The sequence below is a fragment of the Monodelphis domestica genome, chromosome 6, assembly GCF_027887165.1.
Source record: "Monodelphis domestica isolate mMonDom1 chromosome 6, mMonDom1.pri, whole genome shotgun sequence".
In the NCBI taxonomy this organism is placed as follows: Eukaryota; Metazoa; Chordata; class Mammalia; order Didelphimorphia; family Didelphidae; genus Monodelphis; species Monodelphis domestica.
Genome location: NC_077232.1, coordinates 69,335,391 through 69,358,707, shown reverse-complemented (window position 1 = coordinate 69,358,707; position 23,317 = coordinate 69,335,391). Strand labels below are relative to the sequence as shown.

Genomic DNA, 23,317 nt, shown 5'->3' with positions numbered 1-23,317 from the left:
CAAAGATACTTGGAAAATACTTCCTGGACTGAGGGAGGTTTTTCTCTCTTGATTGGCTGGAGAACATTATTCTCTTCCTCTGTTCTCATGTTACCTGCTGTGAAATACATTAAATATTAATTTTTATGTTGACCTCTTACATTCTGACTAATGACTTTGAAAGAACCCTTAAGTAAAATACAGATTCAGATGGAGTTAGGCGCTTGGTTGTAATTCACCGGCAGCTTGATGGGGAAAATAAAATAGGAGCTGTTAATCTGTAGTAGACTGGACAGCTGACTTTCCAGGGATTTGGCTTGGAGGTAGACAGTATCTAGAACTTTCTTCTCTCCAGCAGAGGGAGCTACCACAGATGCCTGACCTGACAGTGTGCATTTGGTCCTTGTGATGCTGCTGTAGAGAGAGTGCTGTCCTGGGAACTTTGGCTGTGGGTTCACTCTTCCTTGACTTGTGGGACCTAGTGCAGGGCCATGGGCTGAGGCCTGGGGGAAAATAAAAAAAAATTTTTCTTCATTTAATTAATTAATAATTAATATTTTTTCATGGTTACATGATTCATATTTTTTCCCTCCCTTTTTTCCTTCCCCTCTCCCTGAGCTGATGAGCAATTCTACTGGGATCCACTAAATATCATTACTGTTTGCAATAGAGTGATCATTTAAAGTCAAAATCTCCAATTGTATTGGGGGAAACTTTTTGAAAAGTACTAAGAACGCAGCAGGGTTGCTCAAAAAATCTGTGCTGCAGATATTCCCTTTGAAGTACTAGGTCCAAGCCTTTGGACCTCTAGACAGATAGGACTTTGGCACTACTGTTAAATACCCCAAACCCACACTTCCACCTTTCTGTGGGCATCCTGCTTATCTTTTCTATTTCTTTTCAGGACAGATGTGAAAAGCCAGTCTTCAGAAGAAGATAAGCTACAAGAGCTCAAGGTAGCAACTACTGAGACAGTGTAAGAAAGGACTTCCATAATTTCATTGCACTGAATAATAAATAAAAGGAAAGACTTTGTGAGACCAGCAGCAGTTGTTGCACCAAGGATCTGGGATGGGTTTACCTAAAGGGCAGTGGAGAGATTCAACCTGGTATTAGGCTTTTCAGTGGGAATGATTGAGCATCTTCATGCTGGGAAAATAAAAGCCCTGAAATCTAATAGTAGTGTTTATTAGGTAGGAGTTATTTAGTTTTTGATTATTTGTCCCTAAATTTTTTGGAGTCTTTCTGAAATTTTTTTTGGGGGGAATGTGGGAATGAATTAAAAAAAGTTTTTATTGATGTCTTCTGGTTTTCTTTTTTTTTTTAATATCATCATAATTATCCCTAGTATACCTTCCTAGAGCCATACCATATAACAAATAGTATTTTATAGAGCCAGAAAAAGAGAGAAAAAAATTACAGTTGATCAATACAGTGAAAATGTAAAAACTTGTATAGTGTGACACCTGTGGACCATCTGCCTCCACAGAGGGGCTGGTTGGGAGTGTCTTCTCATATTTCTTCATTCAAATGCTGCTCGATTTTTGTATATTGGCTCTACATTCTTGGCTCCATTTTACTCTGAATGAGTTCATATAGATTTTTCCAGGCTTCTTTGTATTCATCACATTCCTCATTTTTTATAGCATAGTCATATTCCATTACATTCATGTACCACAATATATTTAGCCATTCCACAGTTGATGGGCATTTATTTTGTTTCTTCCTCTTTGCTGACAGACAAAAGACTGCTATAAGTACTTTGCCATATTTGGGAATTTTGGCCAGTAAGTCTACCTAAATTCTGCTGAAATATTCTTCCTTCTCATGCAGATTCAAGCTTCAAGATCCTCTGGTTCTGTTTCAACCTACATCTTTGAGACTAGTTCTACAGGAGTGGCTTTTACACTTAGAAGAAACATTTGCAATGAAAGATCTTCTCAATATTTCAGAGAATGCCAGCTTGCATACAAAGACAGACCAGGATATGCCTGGTTTACTTGGTGAATCTAAAAAAGAAAATTTAGAAGCAAACATTGGACAAGAACAAAGGAATTGTTCAGATAATGAAAATTCTGTAGGCAAAATAACACACAAATTAGGAAACAGTTTGAGGGAATCATCAGATGACCTTTTTCGAGTACATGTTCCATATTTTATAGAAAACGGGTTTCAGAAGGATCTGGCTCAATTGACAACTCTGTGTCTAGAGTTATGTGTATTTAGTTCTAATGTCACATGTGTAGACGTAAATCAAGATTTACAGCAGACCATTCACTGGATTCCTGTTTGTCAGTTTATAAAAAAATACTTTTTTCTCTTGGACTTGGAAAGAGTGAAGCAGTGTGCCAAGATTAGATATTCTGACAGTCCCAGGGTTTGGGATACTTATGTTGAAGGACTGAAAGGTAAAAATGATTTTTTTTAACCTTGGAGAGTGAGAGATTGAGGGAAAAGGCAATATGGCATCTTGGATTGTAGGATTTCAAAAAATAATTGAGAAAGAAGTTTGTAGTACCTTTTACCTTGCCAACAACCTTCCTTTTCTTCTTAAATCAGTTAAAATTTTTTTCTTAAATTTTTCTTTACCTCATTTTTAGTTAAAAAATTTTCAAATGAAGATCTGTCTTCTCTTCCTCTTCTCTCCTAACACAATTGAATTGAGAAAGAAGGAACAGCAAATCCTTATAAATATGCTTACTCAAACAAAACAAATTCCTGTATGGGCCATGTCTAAAAAACTCTCAAGCTGCATTCTGAATATGTTAACTCTTTTAGGAGGTAGCCAATTTGTTTCATTATGAGTCCTTTGTAATAATAGTTGGCTATATCCAAATCTTGCAAAGTTGGTTATCTTTATAGTATTGATGTTATTTTAGAAATTATTTTCTTGGTTCTACCTAGCTTTATTGGAGTTCATATAAATCTTCCCAGGTTTAACCATTACCTTTATCCTTTTTTTAATAACAGTAATATTCTATCATGTTCATATGCTGTAACTTGGTCAGCCGTTCTCCATTTGATGGACACTCTCAGTTTCCAGTTCTTTGCCACCACAGAGCTGCTATAAATCTTTTTGTTCATATAGATCCTTTCCCTCTTTAATCTCTTTGATTATAAACTAGTGGTACTGCTGGGTCAGAAATTATGCATATTAATAGCTTTGGGGGCATAGTTCCAGATTGCTTTCCAGAATGGCTAGATTGCAGCATAGTTCCAGTGACTGCGTTTTAATTTAATTTTTAAAAAAGAAGCTGAGGTGTATTTCAATGAGTGGTAGATGAGGAACCCTTCTCTTTTCTACTGCTGTTTACTTAACAGTTGTTTTGAGCACCAATGAGAGTTCATATTAAGCACTTTATAAAATGTGAAGTACTATACAAACAAACATAAGCTGTAACAGACTATAATAATAGTTTTGCTCAAGAATTATGTTGTCATATATTAAAACCTTTCTCAGTACCGAGTAATCAACTATTCTGTATGTGCTTTAGAATTTTATACTTAGGACAATCCTTCCATTATTCAAAGCATTTTTGGAACAACTTAGAATTCAAAATTATTTTCTAAACTATATACTTGGCTTATTTTTTAAAAAATTATCTTCCATCTTAGAATCAATACTATTTATTGGTTCAAGGTAGAAGAGCAGTAAGGTTTAGGCAATGGGGGCTAAATGACTTGCACAGGGCCACATAGCTAGGAAATGTCTGAGGCTAGATTTGAACCCAAGAACTCCCTTCTCTAAACCTGACTATCCACTGAGCCACCTTGCTTTCTGTACTTTGTATATTTTTTACTCAAAATAGTATCATCATCTCCTTTATTCCTACTCCTTTTTCCTTGTCAAATGACTTAATCTCTCAGGGGAGGAAGAATGACCAACAGTGAAATTAATAAAACGCTAATCCCTGATGGTGTCTCTGAAGATGCTTTGAGCAATTTCAGTCATCCTTGTAATGAGAATCTGGCTTCCTCAGGGAGATAGTTGGTAGGGGGCAGTGTTCCTTTGGAAATTTAGTTTGGTAGGTTTAAAAATGCCATTTTCCCTTATAATTTTACCTTTCACAATTGATTCTAAAAATTTCCTTGTGTATGCCTTTTCTTTTCAACTAAATTCCTAGAGAATAGGGATCAGATGATAATCGATCCTTTCTATAGTGCCTAACATTGTCTATATAACAGGAACTTACTCAATATTTGTTATTTGAATGCATTAAGCATCCACTACTAGGTCAGGGAAGACAAATGTTTTGTTTTTCAGAAATGGCTTTTTCCAGTCCTGTGTCTTCAGAGATGGAAGTTGGAGATATGCCGACAGTGTTAAAGTTCTTAGATGATTTGGCCTCTTCTGACAACCCTTTGTTTATGGTCCATGTTATCAGGTAGGTTGTCTTATCAGGGTTCTTTCTGGGATGTTACAATACATGCATTTTCTTCAGTCACTAAACTTCCATATAGTTACATAGCTGAGAATTTTTATCATTAGTTGTGTTAGGATTAAAATTCTCTGGAGACTGTATATTAATTCATAATTATTTATTAAATAGTAAAAGCAGATTGGAGAGAGAGAAAAAAACAGTCACATGATTGTGCAAGGAAAAGTCAAAAGAGCTGCAGGCTGCTTCATAGCCAAAGCCTGCGCATGCCTTCCAAGTTCCCAGACAAAATACCAAGGGCCCCCTCAAAAAAAATACCTTGCTGCTTCTTTAGTTTCCTTTCTTATAATCCCAGTTTCTGGGTCTCCCTGGTTAGACAAACTTGACCTCAGTCCAGATCAGAGGCCAGTTTTCTGGACACCAGGCGTCATGGTGGACAAGGGGCAAGCATCTTCTAGGACACCAGAGAACCACAAGGCCTCTAGCATTTTTCCATGGTATATATGCATACCCAATAAAAAAAGTGGGACTGAGGCTTAAGATCAAGATGGATTTTCAAAACTTTCCTTTTTTAGAAGGGAAAAGGAGAACAATTTATGTTAAATTCACACCATTGTTAATATTCTTTGAATTAAAAAACCTTTTATGTAATATGGTAGTTCTGGCACTAAGCTAAAATTGTGGCTCATTTGTTACTATACTTTAGAGAAAGTGGGTCTGGCTTTTGTCTAGATGTAAATCAGAGATCTAGCTTGTTTAGCACTTGCTGAGAGCAAGGCCTCATGTTGGGTGAAGAACGCAGATGGCCAAGGGATAGTAGAGGGAGGACAAAATCCTGCTGCTGGCATGGCAGATGGGGTATCAGAATGGGAATGGGAATTGAGGAGAAGAATGGGTTTTTTGTTTTGTACATTAAAACCAACCAACACAAACTTTGTTCTTCTTGTCTCTAAAGAGTAGAACCAGGACTCCAATGTAATTTAGAGAGATATATTCAAGCTCAGGATAAAGAAGAACTTAGACCTATCAAAAAACCAATTGGGCTGTTTGGGGAAGTGGTGATGATCCACCTATCAGTGGAAGTATTCAAATGAAGGTTGAATCACCACTTATCCAGGAAGTAGAGGAGAGTCATACTTTGAATTGGTCCAGTGACCTTTGGAGTCTTGAACCATTTTTGAGAATCTATGATTCTTTTCAGGCTTTATGAAAAGTTTGGAGAAAAAGCCCTTAGGTGTCTGGTCAAGTTCTTTCCATCTATTATGCCGTCAGACATCATGCAGCTTTGTAGGAATCATCCAGCCCATTTTTTAGTGTATTTGGACAGTCTTGTGAAATCAAAGCCTGAAGATCACAGGTGAGTGACAAATGCTTTTCTTTTTCCTGGAGGAGCTTCACCCCTCTGCTGCACTCCTTCCCCCTCTCACCCCCCCCCCCCCAATTATTCCTTTATAACTGCAGCAGAACTGAGGAAGAAACTTGGACACTTGACTGGATTTAATTCTGGTCTGTGAACTGAGATATTGTAGTCCCAACTTAAACTTGTAACAAAAATGTAACCTATCTTTAATGTCTTATCCATTGCATCAAACTTTATAGGGATGTTTAGTGCTGGACAGCTAAGTGTCATTTGGACAGCTAGGAATCCAAATGTAACTTAACCACGTAAGCTGCAGAACTATTTGAATAAACCCTATACTTTGGCCTAGTCTTCCATGTTTTTGCTTAAGTCATTCTAGGGTGATAGTTTTGCCTGGTGATTATAGTGTCTGTTTACTAAAGAGACTAATCCAGTTTTCCCATAATCCTAAGGATAGCGGTTAGGCTGACAATGCCTGGTGCCTCTACTTCCCCTTGACAAAGCCTTCCCCCATATCACATAGTACTCCAAGCCAACTTATATGGAGATCAGCCTAACTTTTCTCAATAGTGCCTTGCATGTAGTAGACATCTGATAAATATTTTGTTTGATTATAGACCTCATGCATGGGCAGTAGGACAGAATAATAAAACAGTGGTCTCTCACCTATTGAGGGAGTTATGCTCCAGAGACCCCCATGATAGGTAAAAATCCACGAAGTAGTGGCATTATATTTATTTTATTATTTATATATATTTTAAGGCTTTATGTAGTCACTGAGCCAATCAGTGCCCAGGATACAGAACACAGCCATATTGTTGTTTGCCTTTCATTCCATCAGCCAGTAGTGTGCTGTGTATAATCTCAAGTTGGCAAACTTGTGCAATCACAAAATCCTGCAATGTAGTGAAAGCTCCCTGATACAAAATTAGATATATTTAAAAACAACTCCATGATATGGTAAAGCTGTGGTAAGTGAACTGTGATATAGTGAAGGATGACTGTATCCTAAAAGGGGAGAATGCTGTGGATGTTAATTCTGACTCCTCCCTCTCCAAATGAGGAAGAGAAAGTGTTTTCTCATATCTCTTCTTTGGGAACAAGTTCTTTATAATTTTGTAAAACATTCAGTTTTGTGGTTTTTTCCTTTTATGTTGTACTATCTAATGCTTATTTATTTATTTTTAAGCCCTTACTTTCCATCTTGGAGTCAATACTGTGTATTATTGGCTCCAAGGCAGAAGAATGGTAAGGGCTAGGCAATGGGGGTCAAGTGACTTGCCCAGGGTCACACAGCTGGGAAGTGTCTTGAGGCCAGATTTGAACCTAGAACTTCTCATCTCTAGGCCTGGCTCTCAATCCACTGAGCTACCCAGCTGCCCCGATGCTTATTATTTTTAAACAGCATTTGATTCAGTAGAGTAAAAGAGTTCTTTAAAGGTTCTTTTCTGATGAGGCATCTCCCATTATTAAAATTGTCCAGTATTCCTTGAAATATAAAACAACACAAATAACCCTGTTTAATGACCCTCTGATCATACACATCAGGTAAGGCATAAAATAATGAGGTATATGTGCTCACTAAAGAGTATGTGCACTGAAGTGGAGGGGATTCAGTATAGAGGGATTTCCTATGAAGCAAAATCTTCTAAATGCCCTGTTTACAGATAGTATTTTACTGGTTGTATCTAGCCTTGCAACATTACAGAGTTCTGTGAAGGATATCTGATCCCTCAAAAGATTTTGGCTGTACCAGCCAAATTAAAACGACTTAGTGGATAAAGAATATTGCTCAGGTTATGGCATTGTTTCGATGGATAACCATGGGATAGATAGTATAGAAGAAAAGTGAGTTTTTTGGGTTTGATCTAGAGTTGATCAGGAGAAGGAGAATATTCTGGATTGCATTTGAGGAATTAAAATGTATCTTTGATGACCCTAAGCTTCCCCTAAAAACCAAAGGCCCATCTTTTAAATACTAGTGTAAATGAAGCTGTATAGCAGTGGGACCATGGAATACTGTGGTCTCTGAAAAATTGAAAAGAAATATTATATAGTAGTCAGAAGAGAGGCTCATTGTGGGTTTAAATAGACTGTGTAGCATATAACCAATGAGGAACTCTAAAGAAGAGGAATAAAAGTCAGTCAAAGAAAGGTAAGATAGCAAAATCAGATGGATGGGTCACATGGTAAGGGAAAGGATGACAAATGGATAGAGTATTCCACTAGTATACTTACCATGTCAGGAGAAAATGAGGAAGACCTCTTGCAGGTTGAGTGGACTCCTGTTGTAAACTTATGGGAGAGTATAGAGAGGCATAGAAGAGACAGTTATGACTGAGTTGAGATCTGTACCATTGGAGGGGGGAACAAATATATGAGGACATATCCATGTGACTTTTTGAGTATGGATTTTCAGTTATCTGTTAATATATTGACAAGAGGCTTTCCATTTTGTTGATGAGTTGATAAGTTCTAGGTGGGGGAATCTAAGCATCACATAGAAGTGAGGTACAATATGGAAATCTGAGACCCTCTGTAGTCTACAACCTTGCTTACCTCTGTTTCAAATTGTATTTTTGGGAAAATATAGAGAAATTCCGATGCCCCTGGAGTTAAAGTTTTCTTCTGAGTAGGTGTTGAGTAATTATAGGATTTTTCCCTCCTTGCTTTTAAGACTGACTCACATAATTTAGAGCTGGAAAAGAACTCTGAAGATCATTTAATTAATTTTTTCTTTTTAAGTAATGAGAGCATTGAGGCCCATAGAACAAAAGACATTTGCCAAGGAGTCTCATTTTGTCTGAAGAAGGGGGAGGGTTGATGATCTACCCATGATTTACATATTAGTCCTAAGAAACTTTGGATCAGACAATACTTAAGTTTCCACCAAATATTCAAATTAAATTATTCCTCTGACAGCTGTGATATGAGTGACATTTGCTGTGAATTTCTTCTAGATTGTCCTTCCTTGAGTCTCTTCTTCAGCCTGAATCATTAAAATTGGATTGGCTGCTATTGGCAGTGACCCATGATGCTCCAGAAAGGACTTGCACTGTGGATGATAATGGACATCCTAGGTAAGAGACAGTTTCTTTTTTTTCTTTGTATCTTAAAAATTTTTTTTTAATATTAAATTTTATTTAATTAATTTAAAATATTTTTCTATGGTTACAAGATTCATGTTCTTTCCCTCCTCTTTCCCCAACCTCCTCCCGTAGTTGATGCACAATTCCACTGGGTTTTACATGTGTCATTGATCAAGACCCATTTCCATATTATTGATAATAATTGCACTAGAGTGATCATTTAGAGTCTTAAATCCCCAATCCTATCCCCATCAACCCATGTGTCAAGCAGTTGTTTTTCTTCTGTGTTTCTACTCCCACAGTTAAGAGACAGTTTCTGTCATCCTCTCAGTGTAGGGAACTCCAGCTTTTGTAAACTTCTTTTTTCAAATGAAGCACAACATTTCTCAACTTTTATCTTGTCCTAAGGGGACAGCTTCTCTCTCCTTCCTTTCAGATAGTGGGCTGAAGATTAGTGGATCACTTCATATACTTGAATTCCACTTGCTTTTTCACCCAGGGCAATCTGCCTAGGACCAAATGTGCTATCACTGATTGAAATTCAGCTTAGGTTTTTATATTTTCTTTTAGTTCCCATTTTGAGCCCTTGATTTAACTTTTAACTCTAGAATAGAGAGTTTCAAATAGAAGAAACCTCATGGGCATATTATCCAGTATTTTCTCAAGCTGTACTATGGGTAGATAAAAATTTCAAATTTGTATTGTGGTCTGCTCTCATCTCTGGATCCTCAGTATGGGCCTCTCAGTGGGTTTAGATGGGGCAAGAGGGGAGAGTAAAGATGCTGGAGACCTTTTGACCTAAGAATGTTAACTTGGCATCAAACATAAGTATATAAAAGTTTGCATTTTGCTCACTTCCCAGAATTTCATTGCTTTAAAAAAAATAAACTTTAAAAATCCCAATTTTATCAGATTTATTGGTATTCTTTTCTTTTAACAGGTCCCATTCACATTTATTCACCTGGGGTTACAGTCACCTGATTATGCTTCTGATTAAGCTTCCAGCTAATTTTATAATCAAAGAAAAAATGATGGACATTTGTAAGTCTCATGGGTAAGTAAACATTTCACCAGAATTTAAGCTCAAAGATAAGAGTCATTACAACTAGTGACTTTGTAATATAACAAATAGGTGAATGTAAGTCACACAGGTAAGTGAGAATTTTACCAGAACATGAGTTCAAAGAGATTCATTTCTGTTGGTGACTTCAAATCTGGACTTCGATTAGACTGTTCCTTAAACTTGCAAGACACTCTGGTATTACAGAAAGATCCTTGGTCTGAAGTCAAGAAACACTTGAATTATCATTCTACTTTTGAGGCTCAATTAGCTGTGTGACTAAGTCATTTAACCTCTGTCTCATCTACTTGTCCTCATCTACTTCACAGTGGAGTTGTGAGATTACCTGAGATGTTGCTAAAGTACTTTTCAGATCTTAATGTAGGGGCAGCTTGGTGGCTCAGAGATAGAGATCTAGGTGGATAGAGATCTAGGCCCAGAGATGCGAGGTCTTTGGTTCAAATTTGGCCTTAGACACTTCCTAGCAGTTTGACCCTGGTCAAGTCACTTAACCCCCATTGCCTTGCCCATACCATTCTTCTGCCTTGTAACTGATACTTAGTATCAATTATAAGACAGAAAATAAAGGTTTAAAAAAAAAGGAAAACAAACAAAGTCAAACAAAAGCCTTAATGTAAACTTGAGGGAAGAGATGTTCTCTATTTGTATCCCTTATGCTTAGCACATTGCTTTCTCTCTTTGGTTTCCTTCAAGTCTCACCTTCTTGGAGAAGGCTTCCCTAGTGCCTCCCTTCTGTTGATCAACTCTAATTTATCCTGTAGACATACCATCCCAAAAATCAATATAGCTTTAAGTGTTATTAATTTAAAATTGTATTTAAAACTTTTGGATGTGCTTAATATTGTGTATATATGTAGTTGTGTGCACATTGTCTCCTCTGTTGCCCTGTGATCTCTTTGAACACAGGGACTTTTACCTTTCTTCATATCCCCAGTATATATATATATATATATATATATATGTGTGTGTGTGTGTGTATATATATATATATATATATATATATATATATATATATATATATATATATATATATAGTATAGTATATGGTGCCTGCACATAATAGATACTCAGTAAATGCTTGTTGACTGACTAATCATCATGTAGAAGGGGGATTAGAATTGTTCTGCTTGGCTGTGGAAGGCAAAACTTAGAGCAATAAGGGGCAAGATTTCAGCTCAGTATGAAGAAAGACTTCCCTAATAATTGGAGCTATCTGAAAGTAGAATGAGCTTCCTTAGGAGAGAGTGAGTCCTTCTTCATTTAAGATATTCAAATAAAGGTTGGATAATCCATTGTCAGGGAGATTTTAGGGAGAATTTCTCTTCAGGAATCTGTTAGACCAGATGGTTCCTGAGCTTCTACAGGGCTGGGCAAAGGCAAGTCTGAATCTGCCTCAACATCTACTCATTGCTTCTAGTTGTGTTCTTTGAGGCCAAGTAGGCTCATTTTCCTCTGTCTTCTGCAGGACAACCCTTTAAATATTGGGAGGCAGTTATTGTGTCTCTCCCTAGATCTTTTCTTTTCAGTTTATTAAAACTTTTTTTCCCCCATGTTACATGGTAATAATAATAATAATTTAATAATAGTTTTCTGATATTTTGTGATCTATGTTTTCTCCTTCCCTCACCACCCTCCTCCTCGAGACGACAGGTAATATGATCTAGATTATACAGATTTTTATGTTTGTCCTGTTGTGAAAGAAGATACATATTGCATATATAAGAAAAAAAAACTCAATGAAATAAATTAAAGTGGAAAACAGTATGCTTCTTGGAACCTTAAACTGCTGATAATAGTTAAGCCATTTTGCAGTTGATCATTGTATCTTATTGCTGTTACTGTATAACATGTTCTCCTGGTTCTGCTCACTTCACTTTGTATCATTTCATAGAAGTCTTTCCAGGTTTTTTGTGATCATTTTGTTCACCATTTCTTATGGCACAGTGTGGTATCCTATTACAATCATATACTACTTGTTCAGCCATTCTCCAGTTGATGGATATCCATAGTTAATAATTCTTTGCCACCGCAAAAAGCTGTTATAAATATCTAACATCTATAGTTCCTTCTTTTAGTTCCCATATGCTATAATTTTGAAACTTTCCTTGTCTTGGTCACTCCTCTCTGGATATTATTTGATTTGTCATCTTCCTTTGAAGACTTTGGCACCCCAAACTGAGCAGAGTACTTTGGTTTTATCAGACCAGTGGGATTGTTACCACTACAGGACTGAACATTCTATCTTTTCATTGTAGCCAAAAATCACTTCTTTAGCTATTATATTACATTGTTGACTCCTTCAATTTATATTCCATTAAAAGTATCAATTCATTTCAGATGAAGTGCTATCAACCATTTCTTGTAGCCATATTGGTTTTTTAACCTAAATGTAAACATTTACCTAACAAATTTAATCTTCTTAGATTTAGTTTCATTTTCTAGTGTATAAAGATTTTTTTTATTCCTGTTTCTATCCAGTGTTTGATATTCCCTCTTGCTTTATATCATCTTTAGATATGGTAAAGATTCCATCTATATCTTTTATAGTCATTGATAAAAATATTAGGCAGTATAAAGTTCAAGATAGATTCCTTAGGGGATTACCCTAGGGACTTCTTTCCAAATTGATAACTTGCCATTAGTGAGTAGTCCTAACTAGTAACTAGGCCTCATTTGACTATTGTTTAGACCATAGGTGTCAAAATATGTGGCTCACAATACTCCTGAGTACAACCCAAACCAAATGAAGATGTAATTATGGAATACTTAATAAAATAAATAAAAATACTGATAATATTACATTTTAAAACTAAGTCAATATGCAGTCTGTAGGGATTATTATGTACAAATTAGTGGCTCCCATTTCTACTTGAGTTGAACACTATTAGCCTAGGCTACACCTTCCTATCTTGTCCAAAAGGGAAGTGTGGAAAAGAAAACTGAAGCAAGTTTTGGACTTTCTGCCAATCAGGTGGAACAAATAGCAGTTGGAATGTTAGAAGATATTGACAAGAATGACAGTTGGTGGGGGGAGGGGCAACTGGGAGTGGCAGTGGGTCTTGTGACTCACTCTCACTTCTTGGTCCTGGGTCTGGAAGGAGCTTCTCTCCCTGTCTCTGGATAGAAGTGCCTCTATTCCAGATTTTCCCAACTGTCTGCTCTACCTGGATTCCTGTGATTGTGTCACTGATATAAGGACTTCAGAGAAGCAGTTTGAACTATAAGGGTGGTCTTTAGGGGCGTCAGCCCAAAGAGACAGACCCAACCAGCTCTGAAGGTCAGACCTTTTCTCCATCTTGCTGTCTATTGTTAAGACTTTGAACTTAAGAAAACTAGCACAGATTAGCATAGACAGGAATAAGAGAAACTCTCCACCAGCCTGTGGAGGCCTGGCCTTAGCTCAAAAGTTGAGAGAGACTCAAAACTCATCTAGGGAAATCCCAATTCCCTCTTCCCTGATATCTCCTCAATCCAAGCTTGTTATTAAAATTCATCTTTATTTAAATAACTGCAGTCAGATAAGAGGACTATCATTTCAGGGGGACATAGAGGGAGCTGAAATTCAGGACAATCATTCAACCATAGACGATCCTTATTGGAAACCCAAATTTCAAAGATAACCTCTCATCAGGGAGCCTTTCTCTCCTTTTACCTCACCTGCAGCCATATTCTCTCTCTCCTTTCAACTCCTCCATATTCTCTATTAAAAACCTTTCATATCCCCTGTACTTCTTCAGCCCCCTACATTTCCCTATAAATATTACAGTTTTTGGGAGAGCCAGCTAGGTTTTCCAGCCTATTTTGCCAAGAATTTAAGAAGAAGAAGGCAGTTGGAAGTGTCAGGGAAGTTTCAGAGAAATCGGGCTTACATATATTTCAAAAGCCTGTGTGACTGTGGAAAGCAGCCATTTTGAGAGCAGTGTTGAGTGCAGCTAATCTGCCTAGCAACACCACAGCCTATAAGAAACACTCATTCTAAAGGGAGGAGGCAACTCTTAAAGGGCCAGACTTAAAAAAAACATTTTTTTTCCATTGCAAAAGGCTTTTCAATATACAAGATGACAAAGAAACTATTACTTGCCATGGATTATCTAGCCTTGATTGGACATTTCTTTTATATGTTTTACAACTTATTTTTTGTCAAGATTCCAGATTATATTTATTTTCTGCTTAACATCTATGAAAGCTTTCAATAGCTGAAGATAAGTGTAGATCACTTGATTTCATTCATTTCTACATATGCTGGAGCATTATTCTTCTTAATCCAATTATACTATGCCCTGAATAAAGGCGTGCATCTTATTTATGGGACAAAAGCAAAAGACAATGAAATGGCAGTGATGATTTTAGCCATGAGGGAGATCACACAACTAAAGCAAAAGATTACTCAACTAACTGAGAAGAAACAAAGTGGCAAATATATTAATACACAACAAAACATACCTAAAAATAACAATGTAGCTGATCAAGAAAAGACAGATGGAGCTGAAGGTGGAATACCAATATTGCCACTAGGAGATCAAACAAGTCTACCACCAGACAGTGGCATAATTAATATTAAAACGCATAAGCTATTTACAGCAGCTGACTTTGAAAGTCTGAAAAAACAGATGCCTTCCTGGTTTTCAGATCCTGTGTGATGTTTGAAAGAATTTAAAAGAGCAATTAGGCTTTATGATCCAAATTTCCAGGACACTGAAATTCTTCTCTCAGAATTATTTTCAAAAAGGGAAAAACAATAATTCATTGATGAAACTAGAAACAATCCAAATTTAACATCATGGCCAGAGGAAGGATAAGATTTAGAGTTATCTAATAATACAAATCTATGTTATCTAAAAAAGGCCAGAGAAGATCTACTAGAGGCAATGAAAAGTTTTTCAAAGAGACCAGATACTTGGGGACAATTTGAGAAATTGAGACAGGAGAGTGGGAAACATCCATCAAAGTTCCTTAATAGGGATAGCAGAGGATAGGCTTGGGTTTGAAAATTTAACTGAACAAAATCTCCACATAAGGAGACAATTTGTGAAAGGCAGTAACATACCTATTAGATCATATTTTAAACTGGGAAGCACTAAGTCTGGAAAATTTAAGAAAAACTGCAATTTACATATTCACAGGTCATAAAGAAATCCTAGAGGAAAAGGATGAAATAATAAAAGAGTGTAAAACCAAGCTCAAGGAGGCAAATAGCACAATTAAACATAAAGAAATTGAAGAAACAAAAAAAATCTAGCTACTCTGCAGTCATACAGAAGCAATGACAAATTTTTTTAAAGCCTTATTAAAATTCATATAAATCATATTTTTAGCATTTTTCTCATCTACCAGTCCTGCAAACCCTATTTCATAAGGAAATGATGTTAGCTAATGACTTGTAATTAATGAAACCATATTTGCTCTTGGTGATCATTACTTACTTCTTCAAAGGTTCATAAATCCTCTGTTCAGTAATGTTTTCTAGAATTTTGCCAAGAATTGAAGTTAAAACACATTGATCTATACTTCCAGATTCTATTCCCTTTCCTATTTTGAAAGTTGTGCCAATACTTATTCTTCTTTAAATCTCTAGGTCCTCTCTTGTTTCCATGATCTTTCAGAGGTCACAGTGATAGTGGCTCAGTAATCACGTCAGCGTTTATTCCATGCCTAAAATGTAACTCGTCACTCTTTTTCTCTAAATCCTTTCCTTCTTCAAACTTACTACTTCTAGTCATGTTACCCCCCACCCCCCCGCCCCCAATCCTTCTTAGTATATTATTGCTTAGGAGTTATTCCTAACTTTTATTTCTCTTTCAGCCCCCATATTATATTGGTTGCCAAGTTCTTCTACAACCTTCCCAGTTTTTGATCCTTCTCTCTATTCCCACAACAGGTCCTGTATCTCACCTTGATTTCCTACAAATTGTTTTCCCTGCTTCTAGTCTTTCTCCTCTACAGTTCTTCCTCTATACAGCTACCACAATAATCTTCCTTAGGCACAGTTCTGCCACTTTCACTCTCCTGCTTAAAACTTTTTGGAGCTCCTTACTGCCCCAGGATAAGAAAAAGCCAAAAGACTACTGAGCCATCATTTAAGGTCCTCTATAATCTGGCTCCTCTATCTTTCCAGCCTATCTCACATATTTCTTTTCACACACTCTTATCTAGGCATAGGGAATTGACCTCTATGTCCTGCTTTAGAATTTGCACAAGCCATCCCTCTTCTCTTTTTCTTCACTTCTGCCTTTTAGAATCTTTATAGGTTTGAAGGACTTTAGAAGCAATTCTGTCTAACCCTCTTATTTTGCAGATGAGGAAACATACTTAGAGAAGTTCAGTAACTTTGCCTATTGTGTCTGTGCTGGTCCTCTGACTCTAAATGTATCACTCTTTCCATTGATGTTAAGGCAGCCCTGGAAAAACCTTTTCCCCAGCACTAATTACCCTCCTGAGACAACAGAAGTAGTAAGGGAATTTGGAGGAAGAGAGAAAAAAGAAGAATTGGATTTTTGGACCAGATTTTCTAAGCAGACTGTAGAAATCTGAATGGTGGCAGATTTTTATCTAGCATCTCAGACCAGTGCCACTTCTGTCCTTTTTTATCATTGGAAAGTGAAAAAGTTCAGGTTTCCTTATAGGTTGAAGGATTAATGAAGAGGATCATGAGGTTCTGAGGAGAAATATAAACTCACTGTGTATAGGGGACCTAACTTGTCCCCTCCACTTTACTGTGAGGCTTGGAGTCTTAGAGGCATAGGAGCAATCTTTCTACTAGCTAGCACCTTGGCCAGTTCTCTGCAGTGATCATTATCTCTTAATTATTTTCCTTCTGGGTTCAGTGCAGTTGCCATTTCTTCCATGAAGCCTTCTCTAAATTCTCCATTTACTAGAAGCAACATGGCAGAGGGTAAAGTGTTGGATTTATAGTCAGGAATAACTGGATTCAACTTTTGTCTTTAATGTTTAATAGTTTGTTTATAAGCAAGGTACTTAATCTCTCAGATCCTCATTTCTGCATCTGAAAAGTGGGGATAATAATACTTAGGGTTCCTATTTCATAGTCTTGTTATGAGGCACAAATAAAATTATGTTTAAATTGCTTTGCAAATTTTAAAGCACTGTATTAATGAACAATATTAGAATTCTTCTCTTTCCTCAAATTTCTTTGTATTTTATTTTATTATACCAGTAGACTTTAAATATTTTGATTATTAAGGACTGTTTTGTTTTTATGTTTGTAGGCCCAGTGACTTAGGCATTCATAAACAGCAATTAAATAATTGTTGAATTGAATTGTTATACTTGTTAAAATAATATATCATGAGTTATTAAGTAAGCTCAGAGGTGAAAACAAATCTGAGAAATATTTCAAAGGAAGAATCAGTAGGAGATGGTAATACTGGATACAACAATTAAAGGAGAGGCTGAAGCTCAGAGTTTTCTTATTTGAGGAATCTGGTCTTTGGTGTTAGTAATGAGATAGGTCTCAGGGTCATTTATAGCACACTACTTTTCAAAAGACACTTTGTATGAAAATAGATGGGCAGTATGTTCTGGGAAAAGCATTTAGCTTTAGGAAGCTCTTACTATGTACCAGACCCTGTACTAAGCACTTAAGATGTTAGTGCATGCATTAATGGCTTTAAAAAAGAATTGTCTAGGGAAATTTTTCATTTTTCCATTCCTAAACTTTCTTCACTATTTTTAGTTTCTGGCCTGGCTACCTTATTCTCTGTTTGGAGCTGGATAGAAGAAAAGAAGCCTTTACTAATATGGTTTATCTGAATGATATGAGAATTGTGGGTGCAGAAAATGGTAAGTAACCCTTAGTTTGCTAGTATTTTCATAGTCTCTGGAGAGGCCATAGTGATTTTTCGAAGGAAGAGAAAACTATTGGAATGGAATGGAGGGGAAGACATTCTGACAAATATGTATCATTCTTTTTGGTATTAATTTATGTATCCTATGGGCCTATATAAACTTTTAAAAATGTATTTATTAGATCATGAACCCATATTTGAGAGAGGTACTAACAGAAAAAAATTAGAGAATTATAGAAACTTGGAGTAGAGCAGTGTCTAGACTACGTAAAACCAATCCTTCAGGTGATTCAGGTCATGTCCTATCACAAAGCCACTAGGTGGAAGGTAATCAGACAGAAAAAGGTCCTAGTTTGAATTAGTTTGGATTTTAATGCTTAGACATTGGGTGCTGTACTTTTAAAAACGACTGATGAACAACATGGATTGTCTACCAGAAATGCTTTTTATTCTTGTTTTTAGAGAATAGATTATCACTTTTTCTCTGAATCCAGAGAACAATTACCTTGACATGAAAGAAACATTTTTGAAGCTTATTTTGTTGCATTTGTTTAAGACATTTAAACTATTCATTCACAAAATATTTGAGAAGTATGAGAAGTCCTAGTTTTGCCATAGTCATGACCAGTTAGTTGTTTCTGTTTAGGTTGGATCCCAGAGACAGTCGATGAATGGAAGCTTCTTTTGAATCTTGCATCCAGTAAGGAGGCAGCCCCTTGGGAGACACCAGACCGAAGTGTCAGTGCTGACAGTTCCTCCAGTCCTCCCCTCATCACTGTGGAGAACGTGGCTCTCCTGTTAGCCAAGGTCATGGGCCCAGATCGGGCCTCTGTGTTGCTTCAGGAGTGTGGCTTGATACTGGGATTGTCTGAGAGATTTACCAGAACCTGTAACATTCTGAGGATTGCTGAGAAAAGGCAGAGGTAAAAGCCGTCAGGCTTTAGTGACAAGCTTGTAATAATGATATTTCATCCATTGTCATAGTAAAAAGGCAACCCTTTTTACTAACATTTGATTTGTAAATTATTTGCAAATTGACACTCATCTGGATTTGGCTGGATGTGCAAAGATTTGACTTGACTCAGAAGTTTTTTTGGATACCTCTTTTCTCTCCAAATGTAGTCACATTTAAGTTGTTTGCAGAGATGATCTTAGGTTTGTGGATTGATCCATGATCTTAACAGTAGGTGAGACTTTAGAGCTTCTTTGCCACTTCATCCTATGCAATTCTTTTCTTCCTCATTCTATAAATTCACCATGGGAGATTTACTCCTTCTGCTAGAGGCCTTTCTTTGGTTCTTTTGAGACTTAAGGCTATCGGTACAGCATTCTGGCTCTCTTGTTCTTCCTTCTCTCTTATAAGGCTTTTTCTTTATGCCTCTTCTTGTCAGTGAATGAACATTAATAATATTCTGCAGCCTACCCTTGCCTTGTGAACCAAGTTTACTAATTTTTATTGTTTCTTTTCTTTGAAATTTCAGAGCATTGATCCAAAGCATGCTTGAAAAGTGTGACCGTTTTCTATGGTCCCAGCAGGCGTAGATGGGGAAGACCAGGGAGTTCAATTATGAAATTTTGTGGAAAAAACAAGATCAAGTGCCTTTGGAATCTTTGGATATCTCATCCCATATCCCTATGTTGGACAAAAGGCGAAAATGGTCTGGGGGCCTTAGCATTTGCTATGAAAATCAGAGTGTTAATTAAATCTGACTTTTGAAGGCTGCCTTTGTGCTCAAATGGAATTTTGCACTTATATACTAAGAACAGAGTCTTCATTATTGTGAGGCTAGACAGTTTACCCCTGACCTCAGAGCTGTTTACCCAACTGCCTCTCTGATCACATGAGGATAGAGTTCTACTCCTGAGCAGAGTGAGGGCAAAGGCTATCTGTTTTTAAACAAGGCAACTGTTTATGTGAACTATTTCGTTATAACAATGAGAAGACAGAACAAATTAAGTAGGTCACAAATTGTGTATTTAAATTAAGCGACTGAATTTTAAAATTAAATATTTCAGTATGTATTTGCCAATATTTATTTGACATATACTTTGATACAGCTTGCTCTTTGTTTATCCAAAATGCTTTATTGCTGTACTTGCCTGAGTTGAGTGGTTCCAGACAATTATGCACTTTAATAAAATATTCTTAATGAAAACTAACTGGTACTTTTATAGAGAATCCTTGTATTATTTAAGTTGTGTAAAGATTCATTGCATTTATTAACAAAGATGGAAACATAAGGTTCTTAGCAGTGTGAAGTAAAAAGACTGTTTCCTATCTAGTCTGTAACTTTTAACTAACTAGATGACCTTGGGCAAATTCTATTTGAATCCCAGTTTTGCTCATTCCTTTTTTGAGGCTCAGTTTTGTTATCTCTAAAATAGGGAAAATCATTATGAACTCTCCCTGCCAGGGTGGCTTGAGGATTGTAAACAGGTAAGTGATATAAGAATCTGAGTTACTGCTATTACAAACTTTGGATTTTTAAATTAAAATACACTTTAATATGCAGTGATTTTTTTTTTATAAAGGTGGGCATAAGGGCATAAAGGAAAACATTTTTAGAAAATATGGCTCAGAACTAAGAAATGAAAGAGAGCAAAATATCATAGACTCAATTAGAAGCATCATGTCTGAACAGAATAAAGAGACACTGATGGAGTGGCTGTAAAGCTCTTAATTTCTGATGAATTTTCCTATCAGCTTCATTTGGTCTTTGCATTCTGAGTTGCTAGCATAGTGCTTAGAACAGGATAGGTGCTTACTAAATGCTTGTTCAATTAGAGTTCTTAAAAAGTGGAATGGGTTGCTTCAGAGATAGTAGGTTCCCCTTCACTGAAAGTCTTCAAGGAAAGACTGGGTAATTAATTAATTCTTGGCAGTGTTGTAAAGGGGATTCTTGACTGGATCTGGGTTGGATGAAGTGGCTTCTATGACTTCTTTCTACTCTTGTGTTTGGATCCTCACTCTTCTATTATTTACTAGACATTTGATTCTAGATAACATTTGCTTTTCAAGCCTCAGTTTTCTTGAAGTTAATAATTTTTGCATTCTTTACCTCACAGTGTTGTTATAATGTTATTATGCAAAAGTACCATGTAACCTCAAACTCCTATGCAGATTGAAATTATTATATAGGGAATCCTGTCTCAGAGAAAGAATTCCTTTCTATTGCATTGATTAGGAAATCTGTGAATTTTAGCTATGCACTCCAAAATATCATTTTATTGATGTAGATCAGTAGTTATCAAAGTGTGGTACCAGGAATCTCTGGGAATCACTAAGACTAGGGGATATATAAGGTAAGAACTATTCATATTAATACTAAGATGTTTTAACTTTGAATATGGTAAATATTGATAGTATTAGAATTTATTTTTCATATATTGCATTAATTCCTATATATTAAGGAGAATTCCTGTTTCTGGGATCTAGATCAGAGATACCATCCAGTTTGCTGGTTTTTACATTTTCTTTGTCCTTGGGAATCCCAAGGAATGTCTAAAGAATTTAGTTAATAAATGAAGGGGAGAAGGGTTCTTTTTTTGCCTCTGTGACCTCTTTCTACCTGTGAAGATGGAGAAGGGTAGATAATTTGATGAACCATCTCTTAATTAAAGATATCTTGGGATGTTCAGGGGGGAGGGCTGACTAAAAAATGTTATTTATTAAGCTGCCTGACCCAGTCATCCCTAGTCAAGAGAGAGGCTTAGAGACCTATATCACTTTTATCTCTTGGATGCTGGTCTAACCAATAAACCTGATATAATCAATTAACTTATATTTTTACCCCCAAATCAGTCTCTCATGATGATTTTAATTTTAATAATAGGTACAATCCTTTTAAACAAAACTCTTTGGGTGGATATGAGTGATTTTTAAGAGTGCAAAGGGGTCCTGGGACCAAGAATTTAAGAACTGCTGGAATAGACAATTACACCTTGATTGAAATTTGGTTTTTCTGGGCTTTATTCCTCCTCTAAAATGGGCCCATTGGCATTTTCATTTACTGAAGGCTGAGTACTTAAATGTTATGAGCTAGAAGATTGCCACATTATACATCAAACTCCATTTCTTATAGTACTAATATAGTACTAATAGTACTTATAGTACAATTCTAACGGCATATTTACTGATAACTGACTGATTGAAGCCAACTAGTATAACAGGCCTTTTTAGTTGAGATCCTTAAAACATTCAGTTATTGTCACAAAATACAAAAAAGGAAAAAAATGGTAATACACTTTAATTTTGGAAGATTAATATTAATAGATTAATTCATGAAGTATTTATTAAGCATCTATTATGTGCAAACCACTTTGCTAGGTGAATCTAAAGGCCAATATGAAGGCCCTGTCCTCAAGGAACTTACATTCTACTCAAGGCATATAACACATAAGGAGATAAATTAATATAAAGTACAAACAAATTAATTTTATGTGAAAGGCCTCATATTGGATGTGTAACTTATACATACTCTCTGCTTATAGTAGAATGTAAACTCCTTGGCAGCAGGAACGAATTTATTTATTTTTTGTCTTTTTAATCTTTTGAAATCCCAGATGAGATTCCAAATATGTCAAACTGAGAAAAAACCCCACAAAACTACCAAGCAATTATAATATGGGTCTTTAATTGAAGTAGAAAGATTAATCTGGGAAGTCACATAGTTCCTCTGTCTTGGGACTTTCACTGAACTGCAGAATGTAAATGTAATGTGCTTACTGAGATTTTGGAGAAGAAGGAAGAGTTTATACCCTGTCTCACTTAGGACTTGCACTAGTCATAGTCTAAAATGACAAGAAGAGACATAGATGAAATTAGTCAAAGGCATAGGAATTTGGGAGTAGCCTAGATACAAAAGGAGAAACTAAGAAAACCAAAAGGGTACTTACTTAGTACTTGATTATGTTTGCCAATCCTATCAAAAGTGATCAAGGTGTGCTTGAGGGTTTATGGTTTAGCTTGGGACTAGGGTCAGTCAGAGACTTTCTTTTATTTATTTATTTTTTTATAATTCATTCATTTATTTATTTGTTTGTTTTTTTAAACCCTTACCTTCCATCTTGGAGTCAATACTGTGCATTGGCTTCAAGGCAGAAGAGTGGTAAGGGCTAGGCAGTGTCTGAGGCCAGATTTGAACCTAGGACCTCTCATCTCTAGGCTTGGCTCTCAATCCACTGAGCTACCCAGCTGCACCCGGTCAGAGGCTTTCTTGAAGACATTATCAGGGACAAGGGTCAGTTTGGAATTTTTTGTGAAACCAGATTGTCAGTGCCTATTGCAGTGCCTCGTACACAGGAGAGAATTAATTCTTGTTGAATGAATGAAAGTGTAATACATATATATCTGACACAAATTCTTGTTTCAGCCACAAAGCTTGAATGTATTGAAACCGGCACTCAATTTTCTGAGTTCAAGGCTAATAAATAAAGAAGAAAGAAATGAGGTTATAGGTTGGTCTATCTGCTTCAATGTAGGGAGTGAATTTGAAAAAAAAGGTGAAGGCAAAGCAGGAAAGGGAGAGAAAGAAATGAAGAATGAAGACCTCTAACCTCTCTCTGTCTAGAAGCTTGGACAAATTGCCTACAGCCTTATTTCTGCCCTCCAAACCCCCTTAAAA

At 36.3% G+C, this 23,317-nt stretch overlaps 1 protein-coding gene across 4 annotated transcripts in view; it reads left to right on the top strand.

Moving 5' to 3' along the window:
* HPS5 (HPS5 biogenesis of lysosomal organelles complex 2 subunit 2) overlaps positions 1-19,853 on the top strand; it is a 66,583-nt gene extending 46,730 nt beyond the window's left edge. For 2 of the 4 annotated variants that reach the window (XM_007497008.3, XM_016423404.2), the window contains 9 exons: positions 884-955; positions 1,813-2,387; positions 4,244-4,364; positions 5,560-5,715; positions 8,679-8,798; positions 9,748-9,861; positions 17,582-17,688; positions 18,340-18,616; positions 19,175-19,853. In XM_007497008.3, coding sequence (XP_007497070.1) covers positions 884-955; positions 1,813-2,387; positions 4,244-4,364; positions 5,560-5,715; positions 8,679-8,798; positions 9,748-9,861; positions 17,582-17,688; positions 18,340-18,616; positions 19,175-19,235 — 1,603 coding nt within the window. In that variant the 3' untranslated portion in view covers positions 19,236-19,853. The remainder of the gene's footprint in view (positions 1-883; positions 956-1,812; positions 2,388-4,243; positions 4,365-5,559; positions 5,716-8,678; positions 8,799-9,747; positions 9,862-17,581; positions 17,689-18,339; positions 18,617-19,174) is intronic. The other 2 variants (XM_007497010.3, XM_007497009.3) reach the window with 2 other exon arrangements.
* Positions 19,854-23,317: the final 3,464 nt, after the last annotated feature.